The 21672-nt window shown below is 39.7% G+C and overlaps 1 protein-coding gene across 2 annotated transcripts in view; it reads left to right on the forward strand.

Moving 5' to 3' along the window:
• OSTF1 (osteoclast stimulating factor 1) overlaps nucleotides 1–21672 on the forward strand; it is a 61177-nt gene that overhangs the window by 13643 nt on the left and 25862 nt on the right. For both annotated transcript variants that reach the window (XM_086415549.1, XM_086415548.1), the window contains exon 2: nucleotides 17719–17765. In XM_086415549.1, the coding sequence (XP_086271675.1) occupies nucleotides 17719–17765 (47 nt within the window). The remainder of the gene's footprint in view (nucleotides 1–17718; nucleotides 17766–21672) is intronic.

Genomic DNA, 21672 nt, shown 5'->3' on the forward strand with positions numbered 1-21672 from the left:
GCAGAGAACAATTTAGCTAGCAGTATTAGTAAAGTCCTAAGTACTTACTTCTTGGAAGGAAAGTTATGACCAACCTAGATAGCATATTCAAAAGCAGAGACATTACTTTGCCAACAAAGGTCCGTCTAGTCACGGCTATGGTTTTTCCAGTGGTCATGTATGGATGGGAGAGTTGGACTGTGAAGAAAGCTGGGCGCCGAAGAATTGATGCTTTTGAACTGTGGTGTTGGAGAAGACTCTTGAGAGTCCCTTGGACTGCAAGGAGATCCAACCAGTCCATTCTGAAGGAGATCAGCCCTGGGATTTCTTTGGAAGGAATGATGCTAAAGCTGAAACTCCAGTACTTTGGCCACCTCATGTGAAGAGTTGACTCATTGGAAAAGACTCTGATGCTGGGAGGTATTGGGGGCAGGAGGAAAAGGGGACGACAGAGGATGAGATGGCTGGATGGCATCACCGACTTGATGGACGTGAGTTTGAGTGAACTCCGGGAGTTGGTGATGGACAGGGATGCCTGGCGTGCTACAATTCATGGAGTCGCAAAGAGTCGGACACGACTGAGTGACTGAACTGAACTGAAGAATTTAAGTCAAGAACTTCCATTAGGTGTGACCCGTTATATCCCAGATCGTCTTAATCTGTTCTGTACCAATCCTTATCTTTAAGGGAAATTATGTATTGGCACTGTTCATAAGGCACCTAGCCCAGTTTCTTAGTGTTACTATGCTGGTTATCTCTGCTGCTGCTGCTGCTGCTAAGTCGCTTCAGTTGTGTCTGACTCTGTGCGACCCCATAGATGGCAGCCCACCAGGCTCCCCCGTCCCTGGGATTCTCCAGGCAAGAACACTGGAGTGGGTTGCCATTTCCTTCTCCAGTGCATGAAAGTGAAAAGTGAAAGTTAAGTCGCTCAGTTGTGTCTGACTCTTAGCGACCCCATGGACTGCAGCCACCAGGCTCCTCCATCCATGGGATTTTCCAGGCAAGAGTACTGGAGTGGGGTGTGCTGGTTATCTCTAGTATGGTTTAATTTTCCCCAGCATGAGGGGAGCCTTTATGTTTAAATGACAATACGCGGGTGTTAACCTCCCGGTTGCAGGTCATGGAGCACCTGATCTTCATCCAAAGATAGGTTACTCAGTTGAGCTTCAGAAACAAACTTAGAGTGCCTTTCTCATAATTCAGTTAAACTTTGCAACAATATAACATAACAGCAAGGAACTAAGAAATGAGTCTCAGGGGATACAGACCTCATTAAACAGAGTTAGATTTTGATATCCACTGAAACATCTCTTGTTCTCTAAAATTACCCTCATTTTTTAAAATGTAGTCTACTGCTTGGTCGCTCAGTCATGTCTGACTCTGCAATCCCATAGACTGTAGCCCACCCAGGCGCTTCTGTCCATGGGATTTTTCAGGCAAGCATATTGGAGTGGGCTGCTATTTCCTTCTTCAATATAGTCAAATCAAGGTTAATTTTTTCACAAATTAAGTGTGATCAATTGATGAAAGGTATCTCTGAGCCAGGAAAGCCAAGTCAATGACTTGTCACAGATTTCTGCTTAGGTAAATTCTTCTTACTGAGGCCTACAAAGTACCTTCAGACTCCTGCACCTGTCAGGAGGTGGCTTTTCTGTTTTATCTGATAAAGCTGCTGGCAGCCTAAGAGTTTCCAGTCCATGGAGGGGTCAGGTAGAGATAAAAGAAAAATATTTCAGTCCTGCTTACAGAGGTGTAATTATTAAATTGCTGGTACATCATAATTAGTTTGAGGGGAAGGGTTTTTTATATCTGGAAAACACAGATTAAAAGTAATGTTTCGGATAGAAAAATAAGCATTATAACTGTATTCACCAGTTCACTCAGTAACTAATCCTCTTGTTAAACTTTTGATGAAGTCATCAAGTTTCCTTAAGATTCTTTCTTAACCAGTTCCTCAGTATAATTTGAGATTTAGCAGAGTACAACTGTCTATAAATGACAGAAATATTTAAAGAGTCATGATTAAATATCCAATCATAATGTAGTTGATAAGAAATTTGCTATGACATGCAACATTTTGAAATAACTGCTGCTGCTGCTAAGTCGCTTCAGTCATGTCTGACTCTGTGCAACCCCATAGACAGCAGCCCACCAGGCTCCCCCGTCCCTGGGATTCTCCAGGCAAGAACACTGGAGTGGGTTGCCATTTCCTTCTCCAATGCATGAAAGTGAAAAGTGAAAGTGAAGTCACTCAGTCGTGTCCGACTCTTCAAGACCCCATGGACTGCAGCCTACCAGGCTCCTCCGTCCATGGGATTTTCCAGGCAAGAGTACTGGAGTGGGGTGCCATTGCCTTCTCCTTGAAATAACTAGAATAGAGCATACTAAATTTTTAGAAATTTCATGTAATTTCTAGAATAACCCCAGTTTTAGTCACTCAGTCATGTCCAACTCTTTGTGACCCCTTGGACTGTAGCCTGCCAGGCTCTTCTGTCCATGGGATTTTCCAGTCAAGAATACTGGAGTGGGTTGCTGTTTCCTTCTCCAGGGGATCTTCCTGACCTAGAGGTTGAACCCTGGATTCGATTGCAGGCATATTCTTTACCATCTGAACCACCAGGAAAGCCTAGACTAGACTGTACTGTATTAATAATGTACTAATAATGTACATTATTAATGATAATAATGTACGAATCCATACTGTATTAATAATATCCATACATTATGGATATATATATTTTAAAAGGTTATCACTCTTGTAATAATAATGTTCACTAAATAATTTAATGTACTAGTTAAATATTTCTCTCTGAGATGCATTATGGCCTTCTAAAACATCTCAAAGTTAGCTGGAGGTCAAAAGAATTACAATTAAAAATTGATATTTTGGAAGTTTGTCAGAAAAATATCAAAAGATTTTGAAGTTTGTCTGAAAGATATCAGTCCTATCTACTCAGTCAAATAGGATCATGGGTCGCTCTGAAACAGTAGTTATTCACTTAGCCCAAGTAACAGTACAGTCCACGGGATTGCAAAGAGTCAGACACGACTGAGCAACATCACCAAAAAAAAACAAAAACAAACCCAAAAATAACAATAAAATATTTCAAAGGCAAATACAGAACAGATCACTTAAAAGGTAAAGAAACTTAAAATCTGTTATCAAAGGCAATCCAGTATTTTAAGAAAACTTGTCCTCATCAGAGAGAGAAGCTTAAGTTATAGACCAGTTTAGTTTTAAAATATACTCAATTTAATTTATTCTAAACTTAGCCAGTCCTGACTATGTACAAAGCTCTTTTTTCAAGGTCCACTTCCCACAATCCTCCCCTCACTTTTTGTATCCATTACTTTTTCTTTTTCATCCAGAAATCATTAGCTCTCAGGCAGACTTCTTTTCTTTTTTCTAATAAAATGCAATTCTATTCCTCATATACCCTCTTTATTCCTCATATACCCTCATATAGCCGAAAACATATATCCGGCTTCCTACTGTATACAGAAATGCTTCCTTTATTATTTCTGTTAACCCTAATTACATGTTTGAATTAGACTCCTCAACTCTTGAAAACCTTAATTTCTAGTGAAAACTAAGAATGAAGCAATTATGAACTGTCTTACTTTAGCATTCTGTAGATTGGTCAAAATAAATGCCTGTGATAATTTTAAAAAGATTTGCTTTTTTATAGAGAACATCTCAGGGTAGCTCCAAGCATATTCATTAATAGTCCTAAATATCTTTAGTTTCTCTATTTAGTAATTGATGTCTCAGTATCTTATTTTATTTGGGAGTGACCAAGCTATTCAACAGATTTTCATCATTTAAAGCTTAATTTAACACAGCTGTAAAATTTCACATTACCAAATATCTGAAGAGATCATGCTCAAGTAGACATTCCTAAAACATAATTATTCTTTAAAAGTTCATCCAAAGCATTTATTGCACTTACAAAAATTTCATCATACCAAATTATTTTTCTTGCTGACAAATTTGCAACAGATATAATAAGGCCTTATTTGACTTCTATTAAACCGAGGCACAATAAAGATATTATGTTTAATGTTGGTGACTTTAAAGACGTGTCTGTGTTAATTAAATCAACAAGCTTAAACGTTAATACCAAGTATTAATGTAATATTGAATATTTCCCAGTTCATGTGAACTGAAATTAATTCTGGCCAGTTATCTTGTGTGTGTGTGTGTGTGTGTGTTGTTTTTTTTTTTTTTTGAGAATTTATATAAGCACTTAATTTCCTTTAATCTAATTAAGTAGTGCTCACTTACAAATTAATTTTGATAATACCATCCAAAGGTAAAAACAAGGATAATGCACACATAAACGTATAGACAGGCACAACCAGAGATCCCATAGCCTCATTTTCTAAACTTAGTTATGAATCAGATATTACAATATGAAACTCATTAGCTTATAAATAACAGTTGGAATAGGTAAAGTTTAAAAGACTTCTTACCCATTCCCCGAGCCTGAGAGCTCTGATCAGGCACACAGAGAGAAAATCAAATTCTCTGCTCAGTCGTGTTCAACTCTTTGTGACCTTGTGGACTGTACCCGCCAGGCTCCTCTGTCCATGGCATTTTTCAGGCAGGAAATACTGGAGTAGGTTGCCTACTCTAGGGGATCTTCTTGCCCCAGGGGTCAAACCCTTGTCTCTTGTGTCTCCTGCATTGGCAGGCGGATTCTTTATCAGAAAGGAGGGTTTTCATTGCTTTTCTCTAAAAGTTAATTGATAGTCCTCCTCTAAGAGAGTGATTCTCAGCCCACCCTTTACACTGTCAGCTATGTAGATCTGACACAAGAAACCAATTTTTTCAAGAAAATAACATTTACATATTTACAGGGCTTCTGATATAATGGCAATATTAAGAACGTAGACTTGTACTGATGGGAATAAGTTTTATTGCTGTAACTGTAGACTCAAATACAAAAAATTTGGTTCACAGTTGAAAATTATTATAGTGATCTTGAGTGTTAATTTTTCACTGAATGTCTTTATAGATAAGGGACTGCAATTTGTTAGGACAGATGACAAGAAGGGAGGGCACTTCTGCATCTGGATGGTGGGACACATTCCTAGCAATTATTATGGAAGCCTGCAGTTTGGGTGACCACTGAATATTGGTGGAAAGCCAAACCCTAGAGAGTGCAGAGTTTCCCCTCTTCCGTCCCTGTGGGCAGAGCAGTTATTTTCACTGTCTACCCTTCCACATTATAAACAGCAGATAGTTTTGCAAGCTCAAGGGAGGGGACCAGAGGTTTTCCTAGAAGTTTAAGAACAAATTCCAAATTCCCTATGACCCCATGCCCATGTTTCTGAAAAAGAGAAATGATCTTCTGGGCATCCATTAATGAAAAAGAGTTAAAAAAAAAAATCCATAAGCAATTTGCCTTGGGTCTTAGAGTGCTGAGGTTAGTCCCTGAAAGTAAGTATGTAACCCTCAGGAATTTTATCACAGCTCCACCCAAGGCCTCGAGTAGAAGGAAGATTTTCCTAAGAATGGTCCTATAATTATCCTGTTTTAATTATAGCTCCAGAAAACTACAGCTCTTTGTGTTTGTCTCTGTCTAGCCTTTGGGGAAATCCTCAGGACTTAATTCTCACTCCCTTGTCCTCCTAATAGCTAATCTGGTTTGGAAAAATACCTGAACGTTTGTTTGGGTTAAGATTCTCCCCTGACCTTTTCCAGGAGTCATTTGGACTCTTTGGGTCTTTCCAGACCTTCCAGTTGTAGCCCCTCCTTTCCGTAAACAGTGTTGACTTTCAGAACCAGGTTGAGTTGGGTGGAGGAGCTCACAACCGAGCACATCCTCTTTCTGGGGCTGAGTCTTCAGCAATGCCAGGTCTGGCCCTGGGATGGCCACTGGGTGTAGCTTCCAACAGAGGTGTTATGTCCAACTTTTCTGGGGCCACCAGGCAAGGTTCACCACTGTCGCACCAGGAACATGACCCTTGGGAGCACTTCATAAACCTTTTGAAGGAGCACTAGTATATGACTTGAGAAGGAATGTAATTGGGGAAACAGTTTCCAGTTTAAAGGCTGTTGTCTTAGTGAGTCAATGATCTTGGAATAGTTTAGACATCTTGTTGGTTTCCTATAGGTGACCTCTCTAAACTCACTTTCCTGTTTTTGGTTCTGTTATAATTTTGGATAGAAACTTGTTTAGAGTCTCTCATATGTGCTATAGAAGAAAATTTGAATTATTTTTTTCTGAACTGAGAGAGACTCAAAGTTTTTGCTTACTCTTTGCTTCCACTTATTACATTTTCCTGTTGTATTTGATAATATTTTTCACTCATCCAGAGTGTATTATATAAGAGTTCTAGGATTAACTAGAGGTAGTAAAATGCTCTCACTACAGATTTGACCCCTGTGTGTCTATTGGGTAAGTAGGAAGTGAGTCCTTTAACTCTGTTCTATGTCTCTAGAGATTCTCTAATCATTTTCTTAAATATAGTGTATATCTTTGTCCCTATATCAGATTTTAAGGGGTTCTGCTTTAAATAAAGGAAAACATTTTATCATCATGTTATGGTGCTAGCTTTTGTTTTTATAGAGGACTAAGACCATTTGTTTTGTTATTGTTGCAGAGTTTTATTTTCTATGTACAATTGTAATTTCCTAAGGAATTAGTCATTCATGAAAGTCATTCTGTAAGCTTGTCCATATATTATTTGCTCAAATTTTTAAAAAATTTCTTGAAAAAATAGGATACTTTCCAAGGCCATTTTTAATATATTCTGAGAGTATTTTATTTTTACAAGGAGTACCAGATATCTAATCTGAAAAATTCCCATTTGATCTCTAGACACTGGTTATATACATTCATATATAAATGTAATGATAAGTATTTCTGAAAAATTTTTTTGTTTTTTGAGTGTGTGTTTCCTGGGTCCTGATATGCAAAATGTTTATTGTTATGGGTCTCAGAAAAATTTGAGAACTCTGTAGCCTGTCTGCACTCATGTCCCCAGCCTAATCTCTCACCGTTTCTCCTGCCAGGCTTCAGGCCTGTTGATATTCAAGACATTCCTAAGCCACCTTTCACCCTTTCTGGCCCCTCTGTCTACTTTCTGCTCTGTATTCTAGTCTGCCCTACACTGCCACCAGCCCCTCTTTTCAACTCCTGTTATTTTTCCAAAAACAAAGTAGGTGCCATCTCCCATATGACCAGCACTGACCTAAAAATCTACTCACTGTCTGTGTTACTTACATGATCCCTGTATTCTCACTTTTGTGAGCATACTTGGTATTACAGTTGCTTGTCTTTCCACCCATAATTTTTTTTTTTTTGGTAGTGAGATCAGAGAGTCCAAGAGGACAAAAGAGAACTCATATTAATAAATACTCTGCTGATAAATAAAGTGCACATAAATTTTTGGTTGTCCTTCAATAGGACATTAAACTAGACCACCTTTTCCTGGTTATATATGGGATTTATATTCTTTTAGACAAGAAAATAGAGAAGAAAATAAATATGAATTATAGTTCCATCACCCAGAGATGAGTGTTAACATTGTAGTATTGTTTCCTTCCAGTTTTTCTTCTATGCATATCTTTATTTTACATAGCTGATTGTATATATAATATTACCACCTGTGACATTATGTTTATGTATCTGTAAAATGTAAGCATATCTTCCAAAAGCTTATTTATAAAGGTCATAATAAATCCTTTTTTAATTAATTACTGTGATAACCTATATTCCAATGTACGTATATTTTTATGTTCATGCATTTCTGTTTTTTTTTCCCTATAATTCTGTATTCATTGCCATTATAGACTGTGTTTATGTTCCCCCCAAATTCATGTACTGAAGCCTTAAACCCAATGTGATAGGGATGGGGCCTTGGAGGAAGTAATTAGGGTTAGATTAGGTCATGAGATTGGGACCCACCTGGTGGGATTTGTGGTTTTTTAAAAGGAGTGAGAGAGAGATCTGTGTGTGTGCATACCAAGGAAGGGCCATGTGAGCACGCGGTGAGAAAGTAGCTATCTGCAAGCCAGGAAGAGCCCTCTCACTAGAAACCAAATTTGCCAGCACCTTGATCTTGGACTTCCCAGCCTCTATCTAGAACTGTGAGAAGTAAATGTCTGTTGTTCAGGTGCCCAGTTCATGGTATTTTGTTGAGGCAGCCTGAGCTGACTGAGGACACTGGCTATAGGTTTCAAAATGACAGTGAGGTTTAAAACTCTCACTGAATTCTTTAATAGCCACTAAAGAATATAATATTCTTCCCTGGTGGCTCAGATGGTGAAGAATCCGCCTGCAATGCAGGAGACCTGGGTTCGATCCCTGGGTTGGGAAGATGGAGCAGGGCATGGCAACCCACTCCAGTATCATTGCCTGGAGAATCCCATGGACGGAGGAGCTATGGGGTTGCAAAGAGTTGGACATGACTGAGCAACTAAACATAGCACATGCAAGGTCTATAATATTGGCTGTTAGGCTTTGTTTGCTTAACAGAAGCATTTCAGCTTCTCTGTGGGGGTATTATAAATGATAAACTAATATATAGGATATAAGGGTATATATATAATATAAAGGATGTACATATAATATATAGGATTTTGATAAGGCTGTCTTGCCAGTGAAGATAAAAACACAAGGGATAAAGTACAAATTTATAGTAATTAATAAAAGCTAACATGGGTACATACAGCATCTCAGGAATTGCACATAGTACTTTACATATATAAATTTGTTTAAATCCATTTAATCCCAGTGTGCCAGCAATAAAAGCTCAGATCTTTCTGAGCCATGTTCATAGTGTTCAGAGCATGAACCCTGAGCCAGACAGCCTGGGTTTAAACCTTATTTCTGGCACTTCCTAGCTGTGTGGACCTGGATTCCTTACCTACTCTAACCTGTTTCTTCAGCTGTAAAATAGTGTGAATAGGTAATTATGTTTCAGGATTGTTTTGATTAAAAGTTGCTACAAGTCAGCCCTTTGTATGGTATCTGGTCTGTGTTAAGTGTCCCATAAATGTGAGCTTTGATGGGTCATTCCCTTTTGGATTAGAGATATCAGTGTTAGGAAATTCTGTGTCAGTCTTGGATGTATGAATTCATTTGCCCAACCGGTCATTTCCCACAGGACAAGGCTGAGCCCCAGGCTGCTTGCAGGGCAGTCAGAGGCAGACCTACTGCCTCCTCAGGCTGTGACACGTGCTTCTTTGGTCTGACTTGTCCTTCACCAGATCAGGGGGCAGCAGACTTTTTCTGTAAAGGTACAGATTGTAAATATTTTAGGCGTTGTGAGCCACAGATGGTCTCTATTATAACCACTTGACCCTGCCATGGTAGTGGAAAAGCAGCCGTGGATGACATATAAATACTGACTCTGTTCCAGAAGAACTTTATTAATGAACACTATAGTTCGAATTTCAGGTAATTTTCATATGCCATGAAATGACATTCCCTCCCAGCCAATTTAAAATATAAAGCCATTCTTGGGACTTCCCCGGTGGCTCAAATTGTAAAATGTAAAGCCATTCTTAATTCTTAGCTCACAGATTGTACAAAACAGGCACTGCTATCACGAGTTGGTCCCCAGACTCACCTCGTCCCTTCGCAGAAGGTGCTGTGATCAGTGGAGCCTTTTTACTTTAAATTCCAAAAACTGAAATCAAGAATTTTTCTCCATTCTTCTCCGAGATCTCCCCAAGCTGACTTTGGAAGCAAGGTGTCTTGAGATGAAGAGTTTTACGGACCATTGCTCTCTTTCCTCTAATTTTTAACCCATCAAAACATATTGGCAGTGAACTTGTCATTTGAAAAGTCCTGCTCTTAGGGACTTTTATGTTATACTGAGAAGAAATAAAAATAACCAGCGGATGTGAAAATAATGAAATTTGCTGAAAAGCACTGAAAAGTATAGGCAAAGGAAAAAATGGGTAAGAAAGGCACACTGTTAATAAACAGAATCCTCTTGTCAGAAAACACACTGGCTACTGTTTTTAATGAGTCTGCCATTCCTGCAGCTGAAATCAAGACACATTTCAAATTCTTTAGTTTTTTTTTTGAATTGCATAAGAGGGCAGCAGGAAAGAGATGGTGCTGGAGTAAGGAGAGATGAAAGCATTACTTTCATAGTCTTTTCTGCTGATTATAATCTTTAAAGTTACATGTAAATAGAGTTCATTGGATTTGATTTAACTCATCCAAGAATATAAGTATGAAGGGAGAAACTTATTGCTGTACTCACATAGTGATCTTCTTTGCAAGAAAACCATTTTATTTTCAAGAGCAGTGGACTTTTGTGGACTGACAAGAGATTTTCACCCAGAAGCCTGTTCTGAGCTGACCATCCTATTTATGGGCGTTGGAGCCCACAAAGCCCATGGGAGCCCCATGTTGACCTAACAGAGCACAGCTGTTTCCTTTCACCCCAGCAATGGAAGTGATGGCCTTGACTCTTGAATGCTATCACATAGGCTCCTTCTGTTTTGTTTTTGAACAGAAAACATCCTGTTTCATCATGCTTGTTGAATAGAATAATTTAAACATGCCTTGTGGAAATAATATTAATACTTTTACTTAACCTAAGATTTTTTTTTTTTCATACCCACATGATGTAAAGTAAGAAGAGTAATACACCCTGCTTGTGCTTAGTTACTCAGTCGTGCCCGACTCTTTGCAGTCCTTTGGACTATAGCCCACCAGCCTCCTCTGTCCATAGGATTTTTCAGGGAAGAATACTGGAGTCTGTTGCCATTTCCTTCTCCAGGAGATCTTCCCGATCCAAGGACAAACCCAGATCTCCTGTGTCTCCTCCATTGCAAGCAGATTCTTTACCTGCCAAGCCACTGGGGAAGCCCAATACTCCCTGTATGCACTTAGATAAATGTGAGGAATATACATATAAAATAAGTTCTTATTTTTTCTGTAATTTTCCCTTTTTGAAGTAATTTTCTTCCTATTTCTTTTTGGTTGGTTATAATTATTTAAAATGGTTAGAATATCTGCTTTGGGGGTGATGAGAGAATATTATATTTTATATGTTAGCTGAATTTTGAGATTCATGAAATAAAAGAATATTACCCATTCCTTAGAGTCCTGTAGCAAATCTCTAACTTGATCAGATAGTTTGGAGTAGTGGCTTTCACACTTTTTTTTTGACCTTGACCTCCAGTAAGAGATGTATCTTTTACTTAGTGACCTGGTACATTCAAAAATGCACGTGCATAGACACACACATATACACATGAGCATAGGAGTACACAGAAATTTACCTTCGCCTCAAATTTCTTCCAAAACCTGCCATTCAGCTTTGGGTCACTGACCATATGGTGAAATGCATACTTCAGTGTCATTTTTGGCACACCTTGTATTTTATCAAGGATTGTAGATTGCTTAGGTATTCCTCATGCCATGCCAGTGATGCAAATAAGGCATGTCATTTGGATTTATTGTTTTCTCATGTACTTGTGTCTTTCTTTGAAAGACAGGTATATAATACTCTAACTTTAATTTAGTTCCGATATCCTCTTTGTACTTTATATTTGAAAATTCTCTCAGTCAACTGAAAGTATAAGTGTACGTTTTTATTGGAGAATAAAATATTGTGGTAATTAACGATAATTGTGAGGCTATGGATTTTAAATGTCCAAATGTTATTATATAAATACTTAAGATCATAGGTGTGAATTGACATTGTTGAGAGAATATGATCCCTAATAATTTGGGGGAAACCATTGTGTCTTTGTGGGATTGTTTTCAGTGAAATTGCATCACCAGCATTAGGCAAATCTTTTAGCCCAGGAGATGAAGAGGAGGTGAGTCTGGACCCCAGTCAGTTTCTATTAGGGAGGAAGGACCTTACAAACTGTGGCAGAATCATCACAGGCAAAAGCTACGCTGGCAGAACTAGCGCCATAATATCTTGATTTTACACAGACCTCATTTTATAGAGAATGTTTATTTAGTTTTGCAGAAGCTTCATTCAGGCTACAGTTAGCAATGTTGAGGAATTATAGTTCCTGCCCTTTTATATCAAGCTTTAAAAATGGGTCTACTAGAATTTTTAATAATAAAACTATAATCGTAATTAATTTTTGAATAAAATTTCAGATTTATATTTGTTTCCCAGCAGTTCATTCTGTAAAGGCAACATTTAGTTTTGGAAAATGTTGATTTTAATATTTGACCATTTGGTGTTATGTCAAAATGTGTATTTGGTAAATTTCTAAAATAAACATTCATGTCTCTACTCATTTGTCCAGTCCCAGTGAAACAAAAGTTTCACAAAATCATAATTGGTTCCATTATGTGCAGTGTACTCTGATCTTTTCTGTTTTATTTAGTATTTTTAAAAACCACTAAGTTAGTTTTACCATCTGCTAATATGTCATGATCTACAGTTTAAAAATGCTGAGACTCAGTGTACTCTGGGGATAGTAATACCATCTGGGAGGGGTCATTTTTGTATGCAATATTAGGATGGTTTTCTTCCTCAGAATGCTTTTAGGATCTCAAAGACATGTTAAGACTTGTAAAAAAAAAAAAAAAAGTTAATGCTACTGCCAAGTAATTTTCTGTAGTGGTTGTACCAGTTTACACACCCACTGGTAGTGTCTGAGAATTCCAGTTGTCCCATATCCTTCTTAACACTTGGCATTGTCAGTGTTTTTAGATTTAACTGTCATAGTCAGTGTGTGGTAGTTATCATAGCCATTTTAAATGAAGTCCATCTAAAATGTCTCATGCCTCCCAACATTTTTCAGCAGAATGTAAATGAAACAGTTGATCTGTTAGTTCTGGTATTTTGAATAGTCATTCTCTTGCTATTTATGGTATGTTTATCCACTGTAGTGAGCTGTCACCTTTTATTGCTGTCATAGTGGCTCAGACTAGCAGCTTCTTCACTCTTTCACCAACAGAGAATAAAGTAGATTAGAAATTTTGTGTTTGGGTTTATAAGCCCCCAGTCCTTCTAAGTGCTGCTTCAGAGCCTTAGTGGTGCAACAATACATATTCTTTTTGCAGACCTCAGAAACAGCACATTCTCTTATCTGTTGCCTGTTCAGGTCCCTGTCCCAGATCCCCTTCTACTCCATCAGCCTCAATTACTCTGGACAAGGATTAGTTTAGTGAAGTCCGAGAGTGTGGATGAGGGGAGCAGGGACAGTCAGCCTAACTCCAGAGGAAAACAGTGTTTGGCTGATGACTAGTAGATTCAGCTCTTCACTACGGGTCTGGGTGGGGTTTCAGAGAAAAGAGAAGGGAGTTCCTGGCAAGGTAAGGAGCCAGCCACTGTTGGTATCATGGGAATTTACTTATTTTGCTTATGTCAGGAGGCCAGCCCTACTGAAATCCTTAGTACCATTCACACGCTAGTTCATGTTTATGAGAGTCACATAAAGCATCAGGCAAAAGATTGGGCCCGTTTCCAGTCTTAATTCAGGGTGAATTCAATTCATGTTATCTTCTTGGCTCCACTTTCCCTTTGTGGCATGTGTAACCAGACTTCCTTGAGAAAATGATCAAGAGGGAGGGCACCTGAAGAAAGCATCTAATTTAGCCTCTTGGCAATGTACAAGAACACAACTATTTTGCATTGTGACTCCGCCTTCGTTAAATATGTTTGGAATTGATCAGCGCAATGATTTGTTAAGACTTTTTTTTTCTTCAATGTCTGCAAAGACCGTACTGAGCTTCCCAGGTGGCACTAGTGGTAAAGAGTCCACCTGCCAAGCCAGGAGATGCAGGAGATGTGGTTTTAATCCCTGGGTCAGGAAGATCCCATGGAGGAGGAAATGGCAACCCACTCCAGTGTTCTTGCCTGGAAAGTTCCATGGACAGAGGAGCCTGACGGACTACAGTCCATGGGACTGCAAAGAATCAGACATGGCTAAGCAACTGAACACACACACACAAGGACAATACTATAGAAATACAGAGGACCCTGATTTTTTGCCCTTCATTGCTCTGCATAAACCTGTACACCTATAGACCATTGCACACAGTTGAGTTAAACATGATATAAGAATGATCAGTGAGTTAAGTCTTATTAATTGGTATTTTCTTGAAAGGCTCTACCCATGGTTGGTAAACTGTAATCATGAAAGTCATCTGCTTTTCCTCTTTATGGTATTCTTTCATAACCTCTGCCTGGTCTTTGTATTGTTTTGTTTCAACTTGACTCAGCCTTGAGGATGGAATAAATTAAGGCCTCAGACTTTTATGATATATGGGTTCAAAGGGATTCTTAAAGGGCGAATTCTCAATATTAATTGATTAAAAGATTTGTATGTGAAAATGTTTTCTGCAACATTACATGAAGAGAACATTCCCTCATGTGATGGCCTGAAGAGTTGCCTGATGCTCTCTGCTTAGTATAAATAGAGATGAATAAATCTCCAACTTTCTTCTTAGTTGTATACATTTTATAGTAAGACAGTCACAAAAGATACAGTTACAAAGAATCAGCAGCTTAGTCCCACTCCATTTAATTTTTCTCCAGGTTTTAAAATTTAAGCTCATTAAGTTGACATTGGATATTGTTCCCAAAGTCAGCCATCACTTGTCTCATCACTGCCTTGCCCTCAAAGGAGCAAGAAAGTTCTGTCATTACTGATTTTGGTCACCAGTGTATGCTTCTTTGTGTAACTTCTCCTTGGAAAGTTTGACGTAATCAAGACAGTTAATCTCCCCTTAGACAGTTAGGTCAGCAGAAAATATTTCTCCTTCCATTTAATGTTTCCTTTCTTAGACCTAAGGATATGGGGGTGAAAAGCAAACTCCAAATGAAAAAGAGTTTTCACTTTTGCTTCTGGAAGTGGCACTAGAATTCAGATTGCAAAAATAATGTTTTTTTGCAGCCACACCAAGTAATGGGATTTGAGCAGCTCTTCTATATTAGGGTGTTTAAAAGAAAGTGATTTCCTGTACCTCTGTGCCTCCAGTGAAAATATCTTTTTTGTTTTCATTGATAATAAAAGTAGTACATGCTACTTTTATTAGTAATAATGAATTTAAACCATGTATGTAAAGTAGAATGTGAGGATTCCCATAATTGGTGTTTCCAATCAAGATGTGTGTGGTCAACATAAATGGATGGTACTTGGCATACTGTTCTATAACTTGTTTTTTCCCACTGAATATTTTACAGGCTCTTTGCCACATCAGTGTCTGTGAGTCTGTCTGCAGCATTCTTTTTAAATGACTCTATCATGTAGATGAATTGGAGTTGATTTATGTAGTCCCCTCCTGATGGACATAACATCACTTCTCATTTTCTCATGTTCTAAATTTGTGTTGTTCAAGATGCTAGCCACCAGCCACTTGTGGCAGCTTAACTTAATTCAAATTAAATGATGCGTAAAAATCAGTTCTTCAGTCACATTAGCCATATTTCATGTGCTCAGTAGCTCTGTGTAAGTAGCACAGATGGAGAGCTTTCCCATCATTATGTAAAAATGTATTGCTGCTGCTGCTGCTAAGTCGCTTCAGTCATGTCCGACTCTGTGTGACCCCATAGACGGAAGCCCACCAGGCTCCCCCGTCCCTGGGATTCTCCAGGCAAGAACACTGGAGTGGGTTGCCATTTCCTTCTCCAGTGCATGAAAGTGAAAAGTGAAGGTGAAGTCGCTCAGTCGTGTCCGACTCTTAGCGACCCCATGGACTATAGCCTACCAGGCTCCTCCATCCATGGGATTTTCCAAGCAAGAGTACTGGAGTGGGGTGCCATTGCCTTCTCCGAAAAATGTTTTAGACAGTGCTATTCTAATCTGGTTTTCAGACTGCTTTTTGAGTGCATGTTCCTTTCTTTTATTCATCCATTCTTCATCCCTTCAGTAAATAATTATTAAGTGCCTCCTATGTGCCAGGCATTGTGCTAGGTACTTCGATATACCACGCATAAAACACTTGCCCTCATAATTCTTAATATTGTATCAATGAAAGGTTTTAACTGCTTCCAATAATGTATTTTTGGTTTAGTCGTTAAGTCATGTCCAACTCTTGCGACCCCATGGACTGTATGGTTCCCCCTGCCTGCCAGGTTCCTCCGCACATGGGATTCTCCAGGCAAGAATACTGGAGTGGGTTGCCATTCCTTTCTCTAGGGGATCTTTCTGACCCAGGGGTTGAACCGGGTCTCCTGCACTGCAGGCAGATTCTTTATTGTCCGAGCCACCAGGGAAGCCCTATATGTATTCTATATCATGCTGTTATATTTTAAAACATGTTAAAATAGGAATGAAAACAAATAAGATAAAAGTGTACAAAATTCCACTGTAAAAATTTTTTTATTGGGATATAGTTGATTTATGGGCTTCCCAGGTGGCTTAGTAGTAAAGAATCTGCCTATCAAGCAGGAGGCAAAGGTTTGATCCCTGGGTGGAGAAGATCCCCTGGAGAAGGAAATGGTAACCCACTGCATTATTCTTGCCTGGGAAATCCCATGCACAAAGGAGCCTGGCAGGTTACAGTCCATGAGGTCGCAAAGAATTGGATATGACTGAGTGACTAAAGAGCAGCAGTGGTTGATTTAAACGTCGTGTTGCTTTCAGGTGTACAGAAAGCGAATCTGTTATACGTGTATCCACTTGTTTTCGGATTCTTTTCCCATATAGCCCTATACAGAGTACTGGGTAGAGTTCCCTCTGCCACACCGTGGTCCTTATTAGTTATCTGTTTAAAATGTACATAATTTCTGAAGTAGTCTTCCCACCGTGGGAGCCACTGTTCCTAATGGTGCTCTTGGACTAGGCGGTTATCTCTAAAGGTTCTTCCAGTACTGAAATTGAACTGTTGTCACATTTTAAGTAGGTCTTTGATTTTGATATTTGTAGGCTTTTCCCTATACTATCTTTGTTCTTATCAATTTATTTAGCAAGAATTTATTAAGTTCGTACTATATGCCAGGTAGGTGCCAGGAGATTGAACAGGTCAGGGTTCCTGCCCTCACATGAGACAGGCTTGCACATCAGTTATTTCTGATACCAGGTATTCTGGAAATGCAGCGAAGGGACATATAAAAAGGGAGATGGCTTGGCAGAACAGAAGATGTGTGCTGTTTTGTTATGTACTCCGTTGCTCAGTTGTGTCCAACTCTTTGCGGCCCCCTGGACTGTAGCCCGCCAGGCTCCTCTGCCCGTGGAATACTGGCGTGGGTTGCCATGCGCTCCTCCAGGGGATCTTTCCCATCTAGGGACCAAACGCATGTCTCTTGCATCTCCTGCATTGGCAGGTGGGTTCATGGTTTGGTAGAACAGAGGATAGTTCTCATGAACATGACTCATTTGTGGATTGCACTCTGTTGTGGGACTTCATGGAATCATAGATTTTTCCAACAGGTAGTTTTTTTCTTCCTGGTATTTCCTTTCTCTTGGAGAATATAAAATCATGAGCCATTGATTTAAGAATATGTAATTACTGTTAATTTTCCCAGTAAGTATCTTTATGTTAAACTTAGATCTTTGGGTTGGAGAGGCTTTACATAGGACAGAAGCTGAGTACAAATAATTAGGTAGCTCCTGTTGTTTGAGAGAGGGAAGCAAAATCACCCCCCAGAGGTGTGTGTTTATTCATACTTTAATTTAACAAATATTTAAGAAAATACCTTCTATGTAGAAAAAACATTTAATTCCAAAATAATTTCTCAAGAGGCTTTTAGTTAGGGAATTCTGAAGAATACAAAGGATAATAAATACTATTTACCAAAAATTAAGAAATGAAAAAACTGATCATGTGTTTTTTGTTTCCTTTCTTTTAGGGCAAGTTAAAGTGTTCAGAGCTCTTTATACGTTTGAACCCAGAACTGTAAGTATATTGGTCCCAATACTGACGTAAAGGGACTTCCCTGGCAGTCCAGTGGTTAAGACTGTGTTTTCACTTCAGGGGACACAAGTTTGATCCCTAGTCAGGGAATCCTGCATGCCATAGGGTGTGTACTTCCTTTTGTCCTAAATGGCCATGACCTGCTGCAACCCTTGAATTGACTATGGACAGAGTCCCATGTGGTTCAGCCCCCTTCTAAGTCCTCCTGTCCTCTGCTCCTTCCTCTTGGTGGATTATTCCAGTCTAGATTTGGTGCACAGTAGAACTCACCTATGACCTCTTTCTAGACTTATGGCTCTGCACCCCTCTAAACTCTGATTACACCCTTCTTCTTCCATAAAGACTTTCTGATCATCCCCCAGTGGAGTGAGATGTCTGTCCCTGCTCTGAATTCTACACTTGGCTTGAAATCCTGCTTACCAGCACAGTGTCTAGGGTGGAGAACACAGGGGTTTCAAGCTGCCAGTAGCTTTAGGACCCACTGTGCCTCTTTTAACAGCTGTGTGACCTGTTAAATTCAGAAATTACCTAACCTCTGTGCTTCAGTATACTTTTCTGTGAAGTGAAAGTTATAATAATAATTTCATAGAATTTTAATGAGAATTAAGTGATATTATTGTGTAAAGCTGCTATTACTATTAAGGAGTCATTGTTACTGTTAGAAGGAGTGCTATGCTATGCTATGCTAAGTCACTTCAGTCGTGTCCGACTCTGTGCGACCCCATAGACGGAAGCCCACCAGGCTCCCCCGTCCCTGGAATTCTCCAGGCAAGAACAGTGGAGTGGGTTGCCATTTCCATCTCCAGTGCATGAAAGTGAAAAGTGAAAGTGAAGTCGCTCAGTCGTGTCTGACTCCTAGCGACCCCATGGACTGCAGCCTTCCAGGCTCCTCCGTCCATGGATTTTCCAGGCAAGAGTACTGGAGTGGGGTGCCATTGCCTGTGATTTCTATATTCATAGACTCTTGTTGTTCAGTCACTAAGTCGTGTCGGACTGCAGCACACTAGGCTTCTCTGTCCTTCAGTATTCCTGGAGTTTGCTCAGACTCATATCCATTGAGTCAGTGATGCCATCCAACCATCTCATTCTCTGTCTCCCCCTTCTTCTCTTGCCCTCAGTCTTTCCCAGCATCAGGGTCTTTTCCAATGAGTCAGCTCTTCACATCAGGTAACCAAAGTACTGGAGCTTCAGCTTCAGCATCAGTCCTTCTAATGAATATTCAGGGTTGATTTCCTTTAGGATGGACTGGTTTGATTTCCTTTCTGTCCAAGGGACACACAAGAGTTTTCTTCAGCACCACAGTTTGAAAAAAGCATCCATTCTTTGGCACTCAGCCTTCTTTATGATCCAGCTCTCCAGCTCTCTTAACACATATTTTTGATTGGTTGATACATTGATTACTTTAATTCAACTCCAGTTCTACTCCAAGATGGAATCTCTACTGCTTTTTAAAAGTCTTAGTTATTATCAAATGCACAGGAGAAAATATAATTCATTGCATGCTAAGTCGTGTCCAACTCTATGCAACCTTATGGACCATAGCCTGCCAGGTTCCTCTGTCCATGGGGATTCTCCAGGCAAGAATATTAGAATGGGTTGCCATGCCCTCCTCCAGGGAATCTTCCCAACCCAGGGATTGAACTTGCATCTGTTATATCTTCTACATTGGCAAGTGGGTTCTTTACCACTAGTGCCACATGGGAAGCCCATTTAACTCATTCGGGTCTTTGTTTTTGACCACAGCACACAGCCTGCTGAACTTCCCCAACCAGGGATTGAACATATGCCCCCTACATTGGAAGTGTGGCATCTTAGCCACTGGACCACCAAGGAAGTCCCTACCTCATTAGGTTCTTTGAATATTCCCCATTTAAAATGCTATTTTTAATATCCATGGTCCTGAGGATCCTGGACTATAGAGCAGTGCTGCCAATTCATTCTGTATGTACTAGATGGTCATTAATGACTACCCCATGCCCTGCTGGCCCCACACTCTGCTCCTCTCCATCTCCCCTCAGTCCAGATGTTAATGGGGAGGCATCTGGCTGAGCAGGTAGCCCCTAGGTCTTAGAGGGTCTTCCTGACTGGTTAAGTGCCTGTGCTTTACCAGTTGTTCAGTATTTTAAACATCATCCCAGAACTAGGTTAGTCTTACATTTGTTTTCTGAATGAGAGTTTCTGTTAGACAAACTCAGTTTGGTCTCTCCCCTGAGACCAAGTAGCTATCTTCTCTAGTGGGATCAGTGTACTGCCAATACATCCTAAACTCACCTAAAAGTCACTGAGACAAAGCAAGTTGGAAGGGCTGAGCTGTGAGAATATCGCTGACATGTGCAGTACCCCAGGAAGACCTGGGTCCAGTTTTTTGCTATTGTACTACTCTCAGGAATAGGCACAGCAATGCCCAGCTTTCTTGGTGAGCCACTGAACAAGTAGGACACTGGAAGCTTGTCGCTCCTGGTTCTTCTGGCCAATCTATTTCTTCTCTGTCTTGCTCGAAGGTAAGGTAGTCCTGGCACTACCCAGCCTTGTTTGGTTCTCATTTCTTGCCCAACCCTCAGTCTAATAAACCACCATATAGAGGTCCTGCAAGACTGGATAGACCAGTGTACAGTTGCACTGATGCAGAGAGGGCAGCATTTCCTATGTGCTGGATTTATGTTGATTTCTGCAAGGAAACCAGTAGGACCCACCTCTATCATATAGTGCTTACTGGACTCCTCTAGGTTTGCAGCACTATCTGTAGTGGAAGGAGCCCTAGAATGGGATTCCAAAAGCTGTTAGGAGCCCAGCCCTACCACTCACAAACCGTGTGATTTGTGGCAAGTTCTTGAACCTCTCCAAGCCTGCTTGTGAGATGGAGATTATACCCATGACCCAGCCCTCCCTTAATGGATTGTTGTAAGGATCAAATGAGATTAAGTATGCTTTGCAGGTATAGGGTACTGCTGTTGATTTTGCTGTATTGCATTATGTTGGGCTAGGGTAGGGAGAAACAAGAGATAATTTCCACAGCCATTGCCTTTTATCCTGGTCATGACACCATGGCAACCAGTAATGGCTATGCAAGATGCTCCGGTATGACAGAAAGCAGAGGTGGCACTGAAGGACAGGGACCCCAGAATCTGCCTGTCATGGTTCAAGTTCAGTGTCTACTGTGTACCTGCTGTGTGGCCTTGGACAAGCTCCTCAGTTCTAATGTGATGATAAGAATAGCACCCACTTCACAGTGTTGCTGGTGAGATTATAAGTGTCCAGGTCAGTGCCTGGCACATGGTAGTACTATAAAGTGCTAATGAAAGCATCTGTAGTGAATTTGATCTTTTTTCTTTTATTAATTCTTGGGACTCCAGATTGACAAAAGTGAAAAATTTTTAAAGGATGTCACAGTCTTTCCAAAAATTTTCATAAAATATATATTTGCATAAACCAAGAAAATTAATGCCTTGAGAATTATATGTTACCAAGAATATATGGAATAGGAACAAGGATATACATTACCAAGTTTGTACTCATCACCATAACATCCCAGTGGCCAACAAGTAGGAGACAGGAAAAAAAATATGGTTAAAAACCAAAGAACAAACTGGAAATAGAGAAGTGCTTACTTGATTGTGTCACTCTTTTCCCATCATATTCCGTGAATATGATGCCAGGAATTTAAAAGTGGATCCTCATTGAACAGTTTACATTAAGTGTCCCACAAGTGGTTTCTTAATGGAAAATATGAATATTGGAGATAAAAATCTAACTTTTAAAACCATGAAATTGCCTTGTTGTCTATACTGCCAGCAGTCTGAAGAATTTGATGGAGCACCTCCTTAGCTCAGTTAGGGAAAACTGCTCCTAGTTTCTTTGCAAGAAGATATTTTACTCTTACTAGAGAGTA

The sequence above is a fragment of the Bos grunniens genome, chromosome 8 (assembly GCF_055505025.1).
Source record: "Bos grunniens cultivar Pamir isolate PY7600 chromosome 8, Bosgru_T2T1.0, whole genome shotgun sequence".
In the NCBI taxonomy this organism is placed as follows: Eukaryota; Metazoa; Chordata; class Mammalia; order Artiodactyla; family Bovidae; genus Bos; species Bos grunniens.